This window comes from Armigeres subalbatus, chromosome 2, assembly GCF_024139115.2.
Source record: "Armigeres subalbatus isolate Guangzhou_Male chromosome 2, GZ_Asu_2, whole genome shotgun sequence".
In the NCBI taxonomy this organism is placed as follows: Eukaryota; Metazoa; Arthropoda; class Insecta; order Diptera; family Culicidae; genus Armigeres; species Armigeres subalbatus.
In genome coordinates this window covers 213,108,524-213,126,656 of record NC_085140.1, presented here as the reverse complement: position 1 = coordinate 213,126,656, position 18,133 = coordinate 213,108,524, and the positions used below count along the sequence as shown (strand labels likewise).

Genomic DNA, 18,133 nt, shown 5'->3' with positions numbered 1-18,133 from the left:
TATCTACGTGTCTTTTCAGGTAAATGCTACGTGAAAAATTTTTGCAGTGTACATATTCTGAATCTGCATAAAAAACTGACCCTAATCCCAATTTTTTAGAATTTTTGGAGCACCGGAACTATTTTTGATTTGCATTTTAAATTTATATGGGACTAAAAATTTGTTCTTATGCTGCATGGGCCAACTGTCATTCTATGAATGTTAGTGTCATTCTATCGATGAAAATGGTTTATTGTTTGCTGTATAAAAACGTAAATAAAGGGTTTACAAACAAAATAAAAATATGTTGGAGATCAGCAAAGCATCTAGACGGAGTGGTGGCCATTTTTTCGGGCACCACTATATACCCCTGGGGAGTGACGGATTACAATTATTACAATCACTCGACCATTGAGAAGCCCCTCAATTCAAATCACGTCAGTTTGACAACAGTTGTCATTTCCATTTTTGTTTACCTCCTGTTTCTGATTCAAAAATCAATGAATCGAGACGAGTTTGTTTAACGAAAAATTGAAAATTTGTTTAATGTTTCCGACAATAGCCGACCGATGCCAAAGAAGAATCGGAAGAATCCTATGGCGAAATGCATCCGGCAGAAAAATCGCAAAAAGTGTATTCGCTCGCAGGAAAAGTGTATTCCTTAAAAAACACATAGATTCAATCGATTTGAGTGCAGTTATGGTGAAACAATAATAATAAAGCCTAAAACATGGATGATGATGATTTGGTTATTCTGGACGATGAGATGCACCTGCTCGGTGAATTAGCTCAGCAGCGACAACAACAACAGCTAGGGGTCTACAATCCGGGTCCATCCATGATCATCACGGTGGAAACCAATGTTCTGAAGCCAAAACAAGAAACACAACAACAGCGGTACACTCGAGGTCGGGGAGTGAAACGTACCAGCAATGGCGCTAAAGTGGTACCCACCAAAAAAAATCATCCTCGAGCGATTCCCGAACCAGATCCGACGGTTCAATACAGTTTGTCGGTAATTGTGGATGGTCAGGATGTTTACTATACATACTCAGAAAGTAGGCGACGATAGTTCGGAAGCAATTGGATTAACGGAGGAGGAGGATATCTGCGATTGTGTCGTTAAACGTTGATGGGACCGACACGGACGACGCGCCGGAGGGGTAGGAGCAGCAGCTGTTGAAGGATGAGCAAGAGTACTATAATGTTGAACCGCTGGAGTCAGATGTTTGGAACGACTTGATAACGGGGCCAATCAAGAGAATCTTAATCTGCTTGAGTTGTCGGACGTCAAGGACCACATTGTGGACGCACGACGGATTGAAGCAGCAACAGCACTAGCACCAGCTAAATCTTAATGGGACACAGCGGAAGAACGATTCCGTCAACGCCGGTAAGACATCTTCTTTTTTCTAGGAAAATGAGCGAAACAAATTTCTCAATGTTTTTGAAAGCTTCTCCAAAAACCGAAACGTGGATCAGTCGCTTTTGACTGTACCACGAAACAGGAAGAAATTTTTAATATTAATTTACGGTAAGCCATTGACATTTCTTTTACAATTATAGTTTTTTTTTTCAAAAGCTCCAGAAACAAGTGAATGTTGCTTCGATTGATTATGTCATATTGATTTTACTTTTGAACACTCAACATAAAAACAGTCTTCTTATCATTAACCACAATTGTGATTCTTCCAGCAAACCCAACGTATGCGGCAACGACTAGATGTTAGAAGCCACAGATAAGAAGCTGCTGAATTGTCGTTAGCATACCACAGAAAAATTCTATCTCGGATCACTAGCTACAGAACATCCTCGACAACTCGTTTATTCGCACCACTTGAACTGCTCGTGATGAATGAGTTACATGAAACGGTCGTATGCACCCTGAGGGTATCAAAATATTAGGAGTTTGATGTCGGAATCTCGGCCGGAATGCTCGATGGAAGCGATGGAAAAAGTGTGGAATATTTGAGCTACCGCTGGTGTTTCTATGACGGATGGGCAAAACATTTGTTTCTTGTAGCGGCTATTTTCTGCAACGGTGAGTTTAATTTTGAGTTTGCCATTACTGAATCTGAAAGGGACTACATGTATGCTTCCACACTTATCTCCAGACATCGGTCCTGAAAGTCGTAGCTGCTTTTTTCTATTGCGACCAACTTGAAAGTAAAGCTCATTCGGAAGATTAGTGGGGTAAGTTTGTGCATTTGCTATTTAAAGTTTAACTAGATATACATTTTAAATGATGCACTGTAGTGCGTATAACATATTTTTGGATGGCAAAAATTCTCGGATCCCTGGCCTTGATGTATTCATTTCACTTGCCGCATAAGAAACATATTCATGCAATTGGCGGTCATAAAAATGCTTTTAATTAATAACAGTTGTGGAGAAGGCTATAGAGCACTAAGTTGGAAAGCTAGCCAAGTTCCAGTTGGTATGTAGATAATAACTTGAGGGGGCAGCAAAAAAAAAATCGGATATTTTTTTAAGATTTTCAAAACATTCTTTAACAAACACGAAGAATTTTTTTTATTTTTCATTTTAATATTTATTTTTTATTATCACACCCTCCCCCCTCTTCTCTTGATCTTTCCGAGGCTAGTAAGACATATTTTTTTATTAAATTCCACAAAACCAAAACACGACTTATACCTATTCCATTCAATTCCAGCATTTGAATTCAGATTTATATTTCGACATGAACAATATGGCCATCTTCGGTATTTCTCAAATAACTCAACATCGTATAAAATAACTTATAAGTATAGGCCTTAAACCTAAGTTCAAAATAAACTATAATAATGAAATATTGATAAAGAAATCTTCACACTAATAAATGCATTAAATTATTCTATATAGCTTTTTGCACAGAACTAAAATGGAGAATCGTTCAAAAATTACGTCTATAGTTTTTCGGCATTTTCAACCCCCTCCCTCTCCAGTCACAATTTGCCACAAATCACTGATCTCCTCCAAGCCTGTACGTCCAACTGTAAATTATATAATGGTTCGTCTTCTTCGTACACTACTTTTACGTGGAACTTAGTGAGAATTATCTCCCTTAATAGCAAATTAAAATATTCTTCAGCTTATCAAATTGTTTCTAAAATGTAATTAGGTACTTTTTCTTATTGAACGTAACACAAGACGAGACCCCCCCCTCTCCCTCTTTCACAAACTCTCACATAGTGTAGTCCCCCCTCCCCTAAAACCTTGGATGTAATTTTTGAACGTCCCCTGGATTGAACAACAACATAATCCATGGCTGGTGGCTGGCTTAATTCCTTTTAGGAAACCATTGCAAAGATAATTCAATCAGCTCCCGGTCCATTCAATTTGAGAGCGGTGTGGGTGGAGGTATACCTGGCGTTTTCGATGGTAGTGAAGCTGCCCAGCCATCAACCCTGCAGCTGTGTATGTTGGTCCAGCAGATTCTAATGCCTGTCCAAGCGGGATATTGAATCATCTGAGGATCAATCATTAGAACTGCAGATCCATTTCTTGTTTAATCCGTTTAATCAGATGCTGAATAACATTGAGGTGAGTATTTATTTAATATGACTACATTTGTTGTTCACTTGGTTTTGCATTTCCAAATTTTAACAATTACAAGGTACGCAGAATAATTTACAACTAGCTGATTACTCTTGATAATGAAGCAACAAATTGGTGGATTGCAGAAACAAATCACCAGTAATCTTGAACAAGCATTCTGCACCTGGCAAAAAAGCGGATTGCGGACAGCACAACAACGGACGTTGGAACGAAGGAAGTAAGAAGCGGTGGCAACATTTGGACCTAGAACTATAATCGGATGGAACATACAGAAGCCGGCATATTCTCCGCTTCAACGATGTGAAAACGGGTGACACCACCCTCTATTCATCGGAGCGTCGAGTCATCGCTGGTGAAGCATTGTAAGTCCTGAATCCTGGACAATATCTCCGCTCCGACAATGAGCCACCGGGTGGCACAGCTTTCTGTTGGTCAGAGCATCGAGCCATCGCTCTCGACAATGAATCGAAGGATGAGGATGCCTGGTCGCGACAGTAAGATCATACAGTTCACGACGGAAGCTATTTGCCAGGTGGTTGATGTTTCCAGAATGCTTGTTCAGGCTTACATTTTGAGGGTAAGTTGTTTCTGCAATTCACCAATTTGTTGCTTTGTCAACGGAATCATCGACACCAGCGATGGCTCGACGCTCCAAGAATCGGCAGCAGTATGAACGGACGGCGTAACGAAGGAAGGATGAAACGGTGGCAAAATTTGGACCTAGGACTAGGACTAGTTAGAAGCCAGCATAATCTCCGCTCCAACGATGGGTAAACGGGTGTCACCGCCGTCTATTCGTCCGAGCGTCGAGCCATAGCTGGTGGAGCATTGTGAGTCCTGAATCCTGGACAATTTTTCCGCTCCGACAGTGAGCCACCGGGTGGCACAGCTTTCTGTTGGTCGGAGCGTCGAGCCATCGCTGGTGGTTGTTGCTTTATTAACGTAATCATCGACATTTCATTATTGGAAGAGCAATCAGCTCGTTGTAAATTATTCTGCTTATCTTGTAGTTGCTAAAATTCGGAAATGCATAACCAAGTGAACAACAAATGTAGTCATATTAAATACTCACCTCAATGTTATTAAGCATCTGATTAAACAAGAAAACGATCTGCGGTGCTAATGATTGATTGAGGATCTGATGATTTAAATATCCCGCCTGGCCAGGCATTAGGATATGCTGGACAAACATACGCAGCCAGAGGGTTGATGGCTGGATAGATTGAGTTCTGGGCAACTTCAACACCACCGAAAACGCCAGCTATACCTCCACCCACTCCGCTCTCAAATTTAATGAACCGGGACCTGATTGAGGAGCCTGATTAAGTTAGCTTTGTAATGGTTTGCTAAGAGGATTTAGGCCACCCAGGCATGCTGTTGTTCAATCCATTATAGTGCTGTGTAAAAAGCAATTTAGAATTATTTAATGTATCTATTAAAGAGTAAAGATTGTATTTAATATTTTATTGTTGTAGTTTATTTTGACCTTAAATTTAAGACTTAAGTTATTTGTACGTTGAGTTAACTGCGAAACACCGAAGATAGCCATACTGTTCGTGTCGAAATATGAATCTGAAAAGCCACAATCAAATGGTGGAATTTAATGGAATATGAGTCGAGTCGTGAATCCTTTTTTTAATAAATCTATTTTTATCTTAAAAAAGTTGGATACACTGAAGTCTTCTTGACCTTCAATGACTCTACATACCAACTGGAACTTGACTAGTTTCACAACTTAGTGTTCTATAAGCTTTTCCATATTTTAAATGATAGTTTTTTTTTATGGCCGTCAACTGCATGAATGCATGTAGGCCTCTAAGTGCATGAATCGTTTTCGACAAGTGTGCCCAAGGAGCCAAGAATGTTTCCTATCCGACAATGTGCTAGAAGGATTGTACACCCTACAGTGAATTCTACATTTAAAATGTATATATAGTTAAACCCTGAATAGTGGGTAAATGGATTAACTTACCCCCCCCCTGGTTTTCCGAATGAGCTTGACTTTAAAGTTGGTCACAATATAGCAAAGTAGCTACGAATTTTACCAGCCGGACAGCGTCCAGGACAGGCATTCCCTCATGACGCGCTTTCTTACCACAATCGCCAAGAAACCAAAACATTCGATGGGCGTTGCCTCTTCGTTCTTCTTGAATCATTCGATTAATAGGAGAAGTGAATTGGCTCCAAACTACTTTGCATGTCGGTGAAGGCAATAATTGCAATTATTCATAATCTAGGCTAATAGCAAAGGGTAAGTCGAAGTTCTGCATCATGACTGGTTATCAAATACATTGAAACTTGATTTTTATCCACCCTCTCCTTTTATATTTTCGGCGATCTCAAATCGACAATAATGACGTCGTCATCATCCTCACTGTTTAACAATGCATCTTTCGCTGCTTTCAGCGAACGCACACTCGACTCTGGTTCCATGAGAGCGAAATTCCAGCGCTTGCACTTCTCCAGCGACCTTTCGAGCCATCGCTGGTGGTGTTATTCGCGACAATGAAGCGCGGAATGAAGATGCCCGGTCACGACACTAACTACTCTTCGAAATAACTTGTCGGAAATGGAGTTGGGAAAAGAACATACTACCATGGGCCTGGAAGCGACGGTGCTGGTACCGGTTCTACTAGTCAACAATCTTGGATGAATCAGTGGAAGTTGCCCAATATCGACACGAATGTGGAACACGATTTTACTGATTTCTGTTCATCTGGCGCGAAAGCAAAATCCACACATCCCTCTGCTTTATAAAGGTGGTTAAGGAAATAAGTGAGTATGCTCGAATATATAATCCCAATATAATAATAATAAATCAAAATCATATTTATAGCACCTGGTCTACTTATCGTGGAAGAATTGGAGATGGATACCCAAATTCCTCGGCCGATATTGCCAGTGAAGATTGGCCTGCTAATCAACGTTCTTTCACTGATTAAGTTCCTGAGTTTGAACATGGAATACTAGGGCGCTAAATTGTATTTGTATGTTGTATTGTATATATTTTTCTAAATGATAATAAAGATGAGAATCTATTGAAACTCCCATAATGAAACTATATATTTATTCACCGAAATAACTTTATTTTTTACTGAAATAAATCATGTTTAAAAGTGGATAAAAATATACCGATATCGTAAGAATTTCATAAATCAAGCTTATACAATTTCATAAAGTTACTTAATGAAATTAGTAAGGCAAACATAAAATAAACATATACGTTTACAGGTAAACCTCCATGAGTCGATGTTCTATGACTCGATATCGACTCATAGAAGCAAATTATTCCATATAAAAAAAAATTTCTGGGTAACTACGATGGTCCCTTCAAACAGCATCACAAGGTTTGTGTATTCCACATCTCGATATTTCCTTGAGTCGATGGTCCCTTCAATATCGACTCATGGAGATTTTACTGTATTATGAACCTGGTTCATCCTGGTAGCTTGCTTGAATGGTTGGTTGCTTGATTCGTTGGTTATTTGGTTGGTTGGTTGCAGCTTGATTTGTTAGTTGGAAGAATGGTTGATTGGTTGGTCGGCTGGTTAGTTGATACTGTTTTGTTTAACCATCTAAGACGAGTTTAGGACTCTCAATTTAATTCCACCAATTATTTTGATATCTTTGCAGATACGTATTTCGACCACAACTGTGTGGTCGTATTCAGTGTCTCGTACTCGACTGTTTTGTTGCTTGCTTGATTAGTTCGTTGGTTGAATAATTGATTGGTTGATTGGTAGATTGCTTGATTGGTTGGTTGATTGATTGGTTGGTTATTTGGTTGATCGGTTGATTGGTTGCTGCTTGATTTGTTAGGTGGTAGAATGGTTGTTTGGTTGGTTGGTTGCTTGATTGTTAATTGGTTCTCAATCTTACCAACTAATAAGGTTATTTGGTTCATTGGTTGCTTGACTGGTTGATTGATTAGTTGCTTGATTGGTTGGTCGGCTGGTTAGTTCATATGTTGTTTTGTTGGTTGCTTGATTGTTGGTTGGTTACTTCATTATTGGTTGGTTGGTTGCTTGTTGGTTAGTTGATTAGTTGTTTTGTTGGTTGCTTGGTTGATTGGATTGCTAGATTGCTTGATTGGTTAGTTGATTGATTGGTTAGTTATTTGGTTGATGGGTTGGTTGGTCGGGGGCAACAGGGACTATGTCCAAGGGCTTGACGATCCCTCCCCAGGCCATCTGCTAGTTGTGGCGCCTGCCTAGGATGTGGTGGGGTTTGTCAGTAGGCCCTGTTTAACCTCTATAAAAAGCTGCATGTATCCGCAAGTAGGCTCCGCCAAAGCGACCGTGTGCCGCTCAAAGCGCACAAGCCCAAGTCCTGGTGTTAGGTGGGACGCTAAACAGCCCTGACACGACGGCCCTCCGACGAGACAGGAGGTTTGCACAGGCCCAATAAGCCGCCTTTAAAAACAACCATTACGAACGACATAGAAGATAATACGACTCGATACAATCGGCAACGACCTAGGCGACGAATAAAGGATCACGATTGGAAGCTTGGAACGTGGAACTGCAAGTCGCTAGGCTTCGCAGGTTGCAACAGGATAATCTACGATGAATTACATCCCCGCAACTTCGACGTCATAGCGCTGCAGGAAATCTGCTGGACAGGGTTGGTTGGTTGCTGCTTGATTTGTTAGTTGGTAGAATGATTGATTGGTTGGCTGCTTCATTGTTGGTTGATTGATTGATTGGTTGGTAATTTGGTTGATTGGTTGCTTTACTGGTTGATTGGCTGGTCGGCTCGTTAGTTGATATGTTGTTTTGTTGGTTGCTTCAATGGTTGCTTGGTTGGTTGATTAGTTGATTCGTTGCTTGATTGATTGGTAGCTTGCTTGAATGGCTGATAGCTGGATTAGTTGGTTGGTAGCTTAATTGGTTGGTTATTTGATTAATGGGTTGCTTTACCGCTTGATTGAATGGTTGGTCGGCTGATTGGTTTATTAGTTGTTTTTTTGGTTTCTTGATTGGTAGATTAGTTGATTGATTGGTTGGTTGTTGCTTGATTTGTTAGTTGGTAGAACTGTTGATTAGTTGGTTCCATTATAGTTGGCAGGTGCTTCATTGTTTGTTGGTTGCTTGGTTGGTTATTTAGTTGATTGGTTGCTTGATTGGATAATCCAGCAATCAGCCATACAAGCAAGCTACCAATCAATCAAGCAACGACTCAACTAATCAACCAACCAAGCAACCCACAAAACAACATATCAACTAACCAGCCGACGAGCCATTCAACCAAGCAACCAAATTACCAACCAATCAATCAATCAACCAACAATGAAGCAACCAACCAACCCATCAACCAAATAATTAACCAATCAATCAACTAACCATTCAAGCAAGCTACCAATCAACTTATTAGCCAATCAACCAACCAAACAACTAATCAACTAACCAGTCGACTAACCAATCAAGCAACCAACCAATCAACCAGTAAAGCAACCAACCAACAATTCAAGCAAGCTACCAATCAACCAAGCAATCAAGCAACCAACCAGCTAATCAACCAACCAATAACCAATCAAACAACCAATCAACTAAATAACCAACCAATCTAGCAATCAACTTATTAATCAATCAACCAAGCAGCCAACAAAACAACTAATCAACTAACCAGCTTACTAACCAATCAATCAACCTGTTAAGCAACCAACCTATCAACCATACTACCAACTAACAAATCAAGCAGCAATCAACCAAATAATCAACCAAGCAATCAAGCAACCAATCAACTAAACAACTTTCCAATTAACGAAACGACCAACCAATCAACTAAATAACCACAACCAATCAATCAAGTAAAGCAACCAATCAACCAAATAAGTAAGCAACCAGCAATCAATCAACTAATCCAGCAACCAACCAATTAAGCAAGCTACCAATCAACCAACTAACTAATCAACCAATCAACCAAATAAGCAAACAACCAATCAACCATTCAAGCAACCAACAAAACAACTAATCGACTAACCAGCCGACCAACCATTCAATCAACCAGTAAAGCAAACAATCAACCAAATAACCAACCAACCAACTAATCCAGCAATCAGCCATTCAGGCAAGCTACCAATCAACCAAGCAATCAAGCAACCAACCAACTAATCATCAACCAAGCAACCAACAAAACAACATATGAACTAACCAGCCGACCAACCAATCAAGCAACTAATCAATCAACCAGTCAAGCAACCAATCAACCAAATAACCAACCAATCAATCAACCAACCAATCAAGCAATCTACCAATCAACCAATCAATTATCCAACCTACGAACTAATCAAGCAAGCAACAAAACAGTCGAGTCAAGTACGAGACACTGAATACGACCACACAGTTGTGGTCGAAATACGTATCTGCAAAGATATCAAAATAATTGGTGGAATTAAATGGAGAGTCCTAAACTCGTCTTGAACGGTTGAACAAAACAGTATCAACTAACCAGCCGACCAACCAATCAATCAACCAGTCAAGCAACCAATCAATCAAATAACCTGATTGGTTGGTTGGATTGGCTGGTTTAATTGGATTAACAATCAATTGGTTGATTAGTTGTTTTTTTTGGTTTCTTGATTGGTTGATTAGTTGATTGATTGATTGATTGGTTGGTTATGCTTGATTAGTTAGTTGGTAGAACTGTTGATTAGTTGGTTACTTGATAGTTGGCTGGTTGCTTAATTGGTTGGTTGGTTGCTTCATTGTTGGTTGGTTGGTTATTTAGTTGATTGGTTGCTTGATTGGCTAATCCAGCAATCAGCCATTCAAGCAAGCTACCAATCAATCAAGCAACGAATCAACTAATCAATCAATCAAGCAACCATTATTGGAGCAACGAAAAAAACAACATATCAACTAACCAGCCGACCAGCCAATCAAGCAACCAAACAATCAACCAGTCAGGCAACCAATCAACCAAATTACCAACCAATCAATCAATCAACCAACAATGAAGCAACCATCCAATCAACCATTCTACCAACTAACAAATCAAGCAGCAACCAACCAACCTATCAACCAAATAACTAACCAATCAAGCAACCTAGCAATCAACAACAAAAACCAAGAAACCAACAAAACAACTAATCAACTAACCAGCCGACCAACAATCAATCAACCAGTCAAGCAACCAACGAACAATGAAGCAATCAATTAAGCAACCAACCAACTATAAACCATTCAACAGTTCTACCAACTAACAAATCAAGCAGCAGCCAAACAATCAATCAATCATTCTACCAACTAACAAATCAAGCAACCAACCAATAATCAGGCAACCAACCAACTAATCTACCAATCAAGCAATCAACAACACAACTAATCAACCCATCAAGCAACCGACCAACAATCAACCAACCAACTAATCAACCAATCAACTAATCAATCAACCAATTAAGCAACCAATCAACTGAATAATTAACTAGTCAACGATTCCAGCAACCAACCAATCAAGCAAGCCACCAATCAACCAATCAAGCAACCAACTAATCAGCCATTTAAGCAACCAACAAAACAACTAATCAACTAATCAGCCGACAACCAATTGATCAACCAGTCAAACAACCAATCAACCAAATAACCAACCAATCAAGCAATCAACCAACTATGAAGCAACCAACCATTCAACAGTTCTACCAACTAACAAATCAAGCAGCAACCAACCAATTAATCATTCTACCAACCAACAATCAACCAGCCAACCAATCAAGCAACCAATCAACTAAATAACCAATCAATCAACCAACAAACAATTAAGCAACCAAACAACCAACTATCAAGGAACTAACTAATCAACAATTCTACCTACTAACAAATCAAGCAACAGCCAACCAATCAACTAATCAATCAATCAATCAACTAATCAACCAATCAAGAAACCAACAAAACAACTAATCAACCAACCAGCCGACCAACCATACAATCAAACGGTAAAGCAACCCATCAACCAAATAACCAACCAACTAATCCAGCAATCAGCCATTCAAGTAAGCTACCAATCAATCAAGCAACGAATCAACTAATCAACCAACCAAGCAACCAACAAAACAACATGTCAACTAACCAGCCGACCAACCAATCAAGCAAGCAATCAACCAACCAATCAATTATTCTACCATCTAACAAATCAAGCAGCAATCAATCAAATAACCAACCATTCAAGCAAACTACCAATCAACCAAGCAATCAAGCAACCCACCATTCAAGCAAGCTACCAATCAACCAAGCAATCATTCAACCAACCAACTAATCAACCATTCAAGCAACCAACAAAACAACATATAAACAAACGAGCCGACCAACCAATCAATCAATCAGTCAAGCAACCAATCAACCAAATTACCAACCAATCAAGTAATCTATAAACAAAAAAGAATCCAACCAATCAACCATTCTTCCAACTAACAAATCAAGCAGCAACCAACTAACCAAATAACCAACGAATCAATCAACTAACTAATCAAACAACCAACCATTCAAGCAAGCTACCAATCAACCAAGCAACCAACAAAACAATTAATCAACTAACCAGCCGACTAACCAATCAAGCAACCAACCAATCAACCAGTTAAGCAACCAACCAACAATCAAGCAACCAACAATTAATGCAAGCTACCAAACAACCAAGCAATCAAGCAATCAACCAGCGAATCAACCAATTAAGCAACCAACCATTCTACAAACTAACAAATCAAGCAGCAACCCATAAACCAAATTACTAATCAATCAAACGACCATCCATTCAAGCATGCTATCAATCAACCAACCAACCAATAATCAAGCAACAAACCAACTAATCAATCAATCAAGCAACCAACCAATTAGCCATCCAAGCAACCAACCAATTAGCCATCCAAGCAACCAACAAAACAACTAATCAACTAATCAGCCGACCAACTAATCAAGTAACCAATCAACCAACCAGTCAAGCAACCTATCAATCAAATAACCAACCAAATAACAAAACAACTAATCAACTAACCAGCCGACCAACAATCAATCAACCAGTCAAGCAACCAACCAACTATCAACCATTCAACAGTTCTACCAACTAACAAATCAAGCAGCAACCAACCAATCAATCAATCTTTCTACGTGATTCTACCAACTAACAAATCAAGCAACCAACCAATAATCAGGCAACCAACCAACTAATCTACCAATCAAGCAATCAACAAAACAACTAATCAACCCATCAAGCAACCGACCAACAATCAACCAACCAACTAATCAAGCAATCATCTAATCAACCAACCAATCAACTGAATAATTAACTAATCAACCATTCCAGCAAGCTACCAATCAAGCAACCAAACAATCAGCCATTCAAGCAACCAACAAAACAACTAATCAACTAACCAGCCGACCAACCAATCAATCAACCAGTCAAACAACCAATCAACCAAATAACCAACCAATTAAGCAACCAACCAACTGTGAAGTAACTAACCATTCAACAGTTCTACCAACTAACAAATCAAGCAGCAACCAACCAATTAATCATTCTACCAACCAACCAATCAACTAAATAACCAATCAATCAACCAACAAACAATGAAGCAACCAACAAACAATGAGCAAACAACCAACCAGCTATTAAACTGATCCAAAATTATTTATCAGATCGCTCACTGCAGGTAAACTATCAGAATTCTAAATATTTAGGACTTCTGCTAGATCAAAAATTAACTTTTAAAAATCACATTGAAGGCCTTAAAGCCAAATGTAACAAATATATTAAGTGTCTATATCCACTTATAAACAGAAAATCAAAACTTTGTCTTAAGAACAAACTTTTGATTTACAAATTTTTAAACCAGCCATGTTGTATGCTGTGCCAATATGGACTAGTTGCTGCAATACCAGAAAGAAGGCACTTCAGAGGATTGTTCCTCCTCGGACCACCACGATTACCAGATGGTCTTCCTTCAGTCCCTCCTCGGTGAGGTTGAGACATGTTCGTTTCAACAATTCTGCCGAAAAATCGCATGGCGGGAATGAGTAGAGCACACCGGTTGCTTCCGTTTTTTTATTGAGTAAGGATATATCGCCGACCGCTTCTTTCTGCTTCAGGTAGGACACGAGATTACGCAGTGGACGCGTCTGAACGCTGGCATCATCCGACGATGCTACCGATGACGTCGATCCCGGCAGGCCGAGGAAGATTGCGTGCGACGATGACGTCGATATGCGCTTTTGCACATCTTCCAACTTGGGTTGATCGAGGCGTAGTCGCTGAGTAATACTAAGGTGGTGTTTACCTTACTCGTCCTCCATCAGGCTGTCCACTATTTCGTTGGCTCCGTCCGTTAGGTGCAACTTGCCGGGGAATAGTGAACTCTTCAAAATCAGCGCCCTTTGCCAGACTGTGGTAGATTCCCGTGCCACTTCTGGTAACGTTTTTGCATTCGATAACATACCTTTCCTACAAGAAGACGAATCAGAATCAGCCGGACTGCGTCGCCTCGGTGAACGGGAGCGAGATCTATCGATTCCTGGTTCACCTGATCCAGAACGACGGCGTGAATCATATTCGCCATCGGCTCCTGATCGACGCCATACATCATTGTCCCCGTGGTGCGGTGGGCCATCACGATGAAAACCACCACGGCCGCGGAACGGTCTTCCACCATAGCCGTACGATGAATTTTCCTCGTATGATGCACCGCCTTCCGGATATTCGTAGTCGGGGCCGCGACGATACTCACCGCCTTCCTCAAAACCTCCACTGCTCTTCGAGAACGATGGTGTTGTTCCGTTATCAGCAAAATCGATACGAATACGACGATCCGGTGCCCCTAACAGGAATCCACACATTTCCTTCACAGCAGCCGTAGCACCATCAATAGAATCGTACAGAATGTAGGCCTTGGTGTCCCCGTTGTTATATTCGATCTTTTTGATGGCACCAAAACGGTCGAACTCACGCTCATGTCGTGTTTTCGATACGGATTCAAGACAAAATTTTCAAAACGACTTATCTGCTTTTGTAAACAAAGATTCAAACGACGATTTGACGAATCGGATAGCTCTCCCACGCAAACCAACACCATCAACAGGTAGCGGAAACCTTCATCTACCTATTGGTGGTGCTGGTTTGCGTGGGAGAGCAAACAGATTCGTCAAATCGTCGTTTGAATCTTTGTTTACAAAAGCAGATAAGTCGTTTTGAAAATGTTGTCTAGGATTAATATTTATGCATGATGCAAAACCGAAACGACGTCGCAAGGTGAGGGAGAAAAACAAACAGACAAACTGTCAAAACGTCAAGAGGGGTAAGTCAGCGCTCGTAAAATATTTCTGTAAATATAATGTAATTCGTCACCCACGAGGGGTATTTTCTTCAAAATGAAGAAGAAGACATGGTGCCCGATTTTCTGATGGCTTTGTACCGGACATTTAGGTCTATGTATTCGTCAATGAAAGCATGCTCTTTATGTTAAACTATAAAAAACCTCATATTTTTCTTTGCTAAACAACCCAATTATGAATTTCGCTAGTCCAGTTCGCTGAGTGTAGGACACTGCACAGACTGCTTTGTCTCTTTTTCGCTGCAAAGAAATTAGAAAACAACAAAGCCAGTAAACGTCAAATTCAATGAAGAACGAAAGAGAAAGAGATTCTTCCGTGCAGTCCCCTTAGTTCGAATCTGTCTCATAAAATGGCTTATTAGGTACTTTTTTCTAACCGTGTAGAACCGCAAATCGAATGCGATCGGGCAACCCTCATATGCAGGAGCTAGTGGCTGATCCCTCGTTCTGTCAAACTTGGATGCGCAAGTGTATGTTTGATGTTTGTGTTCGTGCCCGCATTCATCATTCGCAGTGCAAAGTGTTTGTTGTTCGTCAACAAAAAGGTTTTGGTCGTCGTTAATCGTAGTGACGACGTCGTTGCAGCACCAGCAGAAAATCTGAAGCAACCAGCGAAGCAGTCAGTTCCTGTTGAACTGTGGTGAGGAAAATATCAGCAGAGCCTACAGAAGATCAGTCAAATTGAGTGAAAAATATGCAGATTGGATTTGTTGGATGGAGGAAAATTGGGTGCATCGGGAAATTATCAGAAAGCAATTAGCAGAGAGCAGTGCGTGAATGAGTAGGCCATGGTCAATGGACTGGATTATTTTCGACTTAACTCGGGATTCTGGCGTGAAGGTGATCGGGGTGGAATGAAATTTCAAATCGCAGCAATCAAGTCGTCATTTTTTCGTCGTCATTCGAAATATTTTCCTCAGTGAGTGTGAACTGGCCAGAAGTCGTGTAAGAGGAAAAGAGGATTGCAAGGCTGAAAAGGGAATAGAATCAGCTTGTGAGCAAGAGCGAGAGGGTGTGGAAAAGCAGAAAAGTGTTCAACAAAGAAAAGTGTCGAAGTGCTCGAGCTCAGCAGGCTGAAAGAGTTTGTTCAGAAGCAGAGCAGGAGGTCGGTTTATCAGGGGGAAAAGCACAGCAGGAAGAGGGGGAGACAAGTTCTCTTTTGTTTTTTTTTCATCATCAAATGGCTGACAGCAGCAGCAGTGTAAATGCAAAGTGTAGTGATGGTGTTTCGTATTTTGATAGTTCACTAAAGGGAAAAATGACTTCACATAACAGCAGTGGCTCGGCCAACAATTCTCAGGCTAGTGGCAGCGGAAGCGGAGGAGCTGGCGGTGGGGGCACTTCCGGAGCCCAAGTGGACCGTCTCAAGCAGCTGTATCCGAATGTTAACGAGACCGTCGATCCGCTGCCCCGTTTCTGGAGCACTCAGGACAAGTGTTCGACCATCGGACTGACCCAGAATAATCTTCGTGTTCACTATAAAGGTTTTTATAACTTATTTCTACAACAATTTATTACGTTTCCCATTGATGTTTTCCTCAACTCCATTATTAAACTTTCTAAAATTAGACAAGGTACTACTTTTTAATACAAACTCAACGATGTTGGTTTCTTTGTATGTCAAAACAACATTCTGATCGTTTGTTTCGTCATTTACCTCGACCGAATTGATTACTTTTCACATTTATGTGGATTGAATCTTTCAACATATCGATTGAATGTTGAAAATTTGATTTCCTGTGCATAATTTAATCTTTGAAAGCTAAATATTCTGTTAAAATCACGGCGTGATTTTATTGCTAATAGAAAATATAATGTTCCGTTCTATGACAAATTAAGATAACAAAATAAGGTTGATGAGAATTTTAATGCTCTTCATGTTACCGTAGATATGAGCTCATTATTTGGATGCGACGGAAGGCTATGAACAGCCACCATATTTTTGCTTGAATTGAGCTCTGACCATGGTTGCCAGTGTTGTCAATAAAAACTGAGGTTTATTTAAATGTAAATATTAATACGGATAAAGATAAGACATTCGAACTCCTTTGTACAAACTCCTCTACCTGACATAATCTTTTTGGCAAAATGACTCCACACCTATACTGACGATTCGCACAGAAACCAGGAAAATAAGTTAACAAAACATGTCCGTCAGTCTTCGTGAGTCATTAAGGCTAATTTGCTAAATGATATTTTGCTACACAAATGTTTGAACAAGAGTACTTTTTTATTTATTGTTATTTTGGCTATTATCAGAAATTATAGTGAATCGTGTTGTACAAAGAAACCACGATTTTTGTTTTGTTTTTATGTTGTCGCATACTCAAAACTCGCAGTCGAAAGGTTTTAGAAGTCGGAAGAGTATATTCTTTGTACTCGTAGACGAGTATTTCTTCCATCACTGATCAAAGGCTAACGTATGATTGAATAAATAGTGAGTTGTACTCAAAGTGAGTGTAGGTCAACGAATTTCAAGAGTCCCTTTACTTGGTATTCATTGACTACGTACAAGCTTTCGACCGTCTCAATCACGAGAATATGTGAGGCGCCCTGAGACGCCGCAAGGGCAGGGTTTGAATCCAAAGAAGAATGAGAAAATTTCTCACTTATCATGTCTGTACACACTCTCGATAGGTAGCATACCGTGAGAGACGTTTTTCGGTTGCTGTTACGATAATGAACTGAGTCGGGGGGCTACAACCCATGATAAATTTCTTTCAATAAGCACCAATTGCGGGGGGCACCGGTTCTAATGATGCATTTCAACTCGTTTTACACAACTGTGCGAAAAAAATATGGTCCCGACATAAAACGAGCGAGAACAAAGCGTTTTATCAAACCCCATCGGTGAGGGCCGCCTACACTGAACCAATTATTCCGTTCTATATCGACTGCATGTTGATTCGATCCCGCCCCTTAACGATTGTTATTCGGTTTTTGGATGATTCACATTCGCTTGCTTTCGGTGTCTGATGACAAACATCCATATGCGTGTCATCCAGAAATCGGATGATTATGAAAACACAAACCGAATGATATTTCACATGGATTACGGATAAGCTGAACACGATGAACGGATGATAGAAATATTATTTTCGCAATTCCTGATCATAATACCTGGTTTACAGTTCGTCTTTGAGTGATAAAACGGCCTACTTTTCCATACCAACCAAATGGGTGCTTTAATGACCATTATGCAACTCAAATGGGTTGCATAAAATCTATTATAGCTCTCATTTGGGTGCTATAATGAAAAACCAACATCAGAACATTAGATAC

At 40.1% G+C, this 18,133-nt stretch overlaps 2 protein-coding genes and 1 long non-coding RNA gene across 6 annotated transcripts in view; 2 read left to right on the top strand and 1 right to left on the bottom strand.

Moving 5' to 3' along the window:
• The first annotated feature begins 326 nt into the window (after window positions 1–326).
• On the top strand, window positions 327–8,736 carry LOC134211608 (uncharacterized). 3 transcript variants are annotated; one of them, XR_009979054.1, is made up of 6 exons: window positions 327–1,372; window positions 1,675–2,020; window positions 2,094–3,522; window positions 3,663–5,788; window positions 5,944–6,312; window positions 6,374–8,736. It is a non-coding gene; the product is annotated as an uncharacterized LOC134211608 (long non-coding RNA). The 3 variants fall into 3 exon arrangements; XR_009979053.1 differs by adding an exon at window positions 1,434–1,513 and having other exon boundaries at window positions 2,094–5,788; XR_009979052.1 differs by having other exon boundaries at window positions 2,094–5,788.
• Window positions 8,737–12,399: 3,663 nt separating this feature from the next.
• On the bottom strand, window positions 12,400–14,597 carry LOC134215851 (RNA-binding protein spenito-like). The gene is made up of 2 exons (XM_062694953.1): window positions 14,045–14,597; window positions 12,400–13,965 (listed from the first exon to the last, which is right to left on the bottom strand). The coding sequence occupies exons 1-2, from the start codon at window positions 14,355–14,357 to the stop codon at window positions 13,889–13,891; spliced, it is 390 nt and encodes a 129-aa protein (XP_062550937.1). The 5' UTR covers window positions 14,358–14,597; the 3' UTR covers window positions 12,400–13,888.
• An 810-nt stretch (window positions 14,598–15,407) lies between these two features.
• LOC134211612 (ran-binding protein 9) overlaps window positions 15,408–18,133 on the top strand; it is a 75,876-nt gene continuing 73,150 nt past the window's right edge. For both annotated transcript variants that reach the window (XR_009979055.1, XM_062688667.1), the window contains exon 1: window positions 15,408–16,335. Coding sequence is in view for 1 of the 2 variants with exons in the window: in XM_062688667.1 (XP_062544651.1) it covers window positions 16,032–16,335 (304 nt within the window). In the remaining variant the exon portion in view is untranslated. The remainder of the gene's footprint in view (window positions 16,336–18,133) is intronic.

Bases quoted from the DNA above. Each gene is read 5' to 3' on its own strand.
- LOC134215851 (XM_062694953.1), bottom strand. From the start codon at position 14,357: ATGTGTGGATTCCTGTTAGGGGCACCGGATCGTCGTATTCGTATCGAT. The intron at 13,966-14,044 runs GTGAACCAGGAA...GTCTTCTTGTAG, and splicing joins ACGCCGTCGTTCTGGATCAG to GAAAGGTATGTTATCGAATG.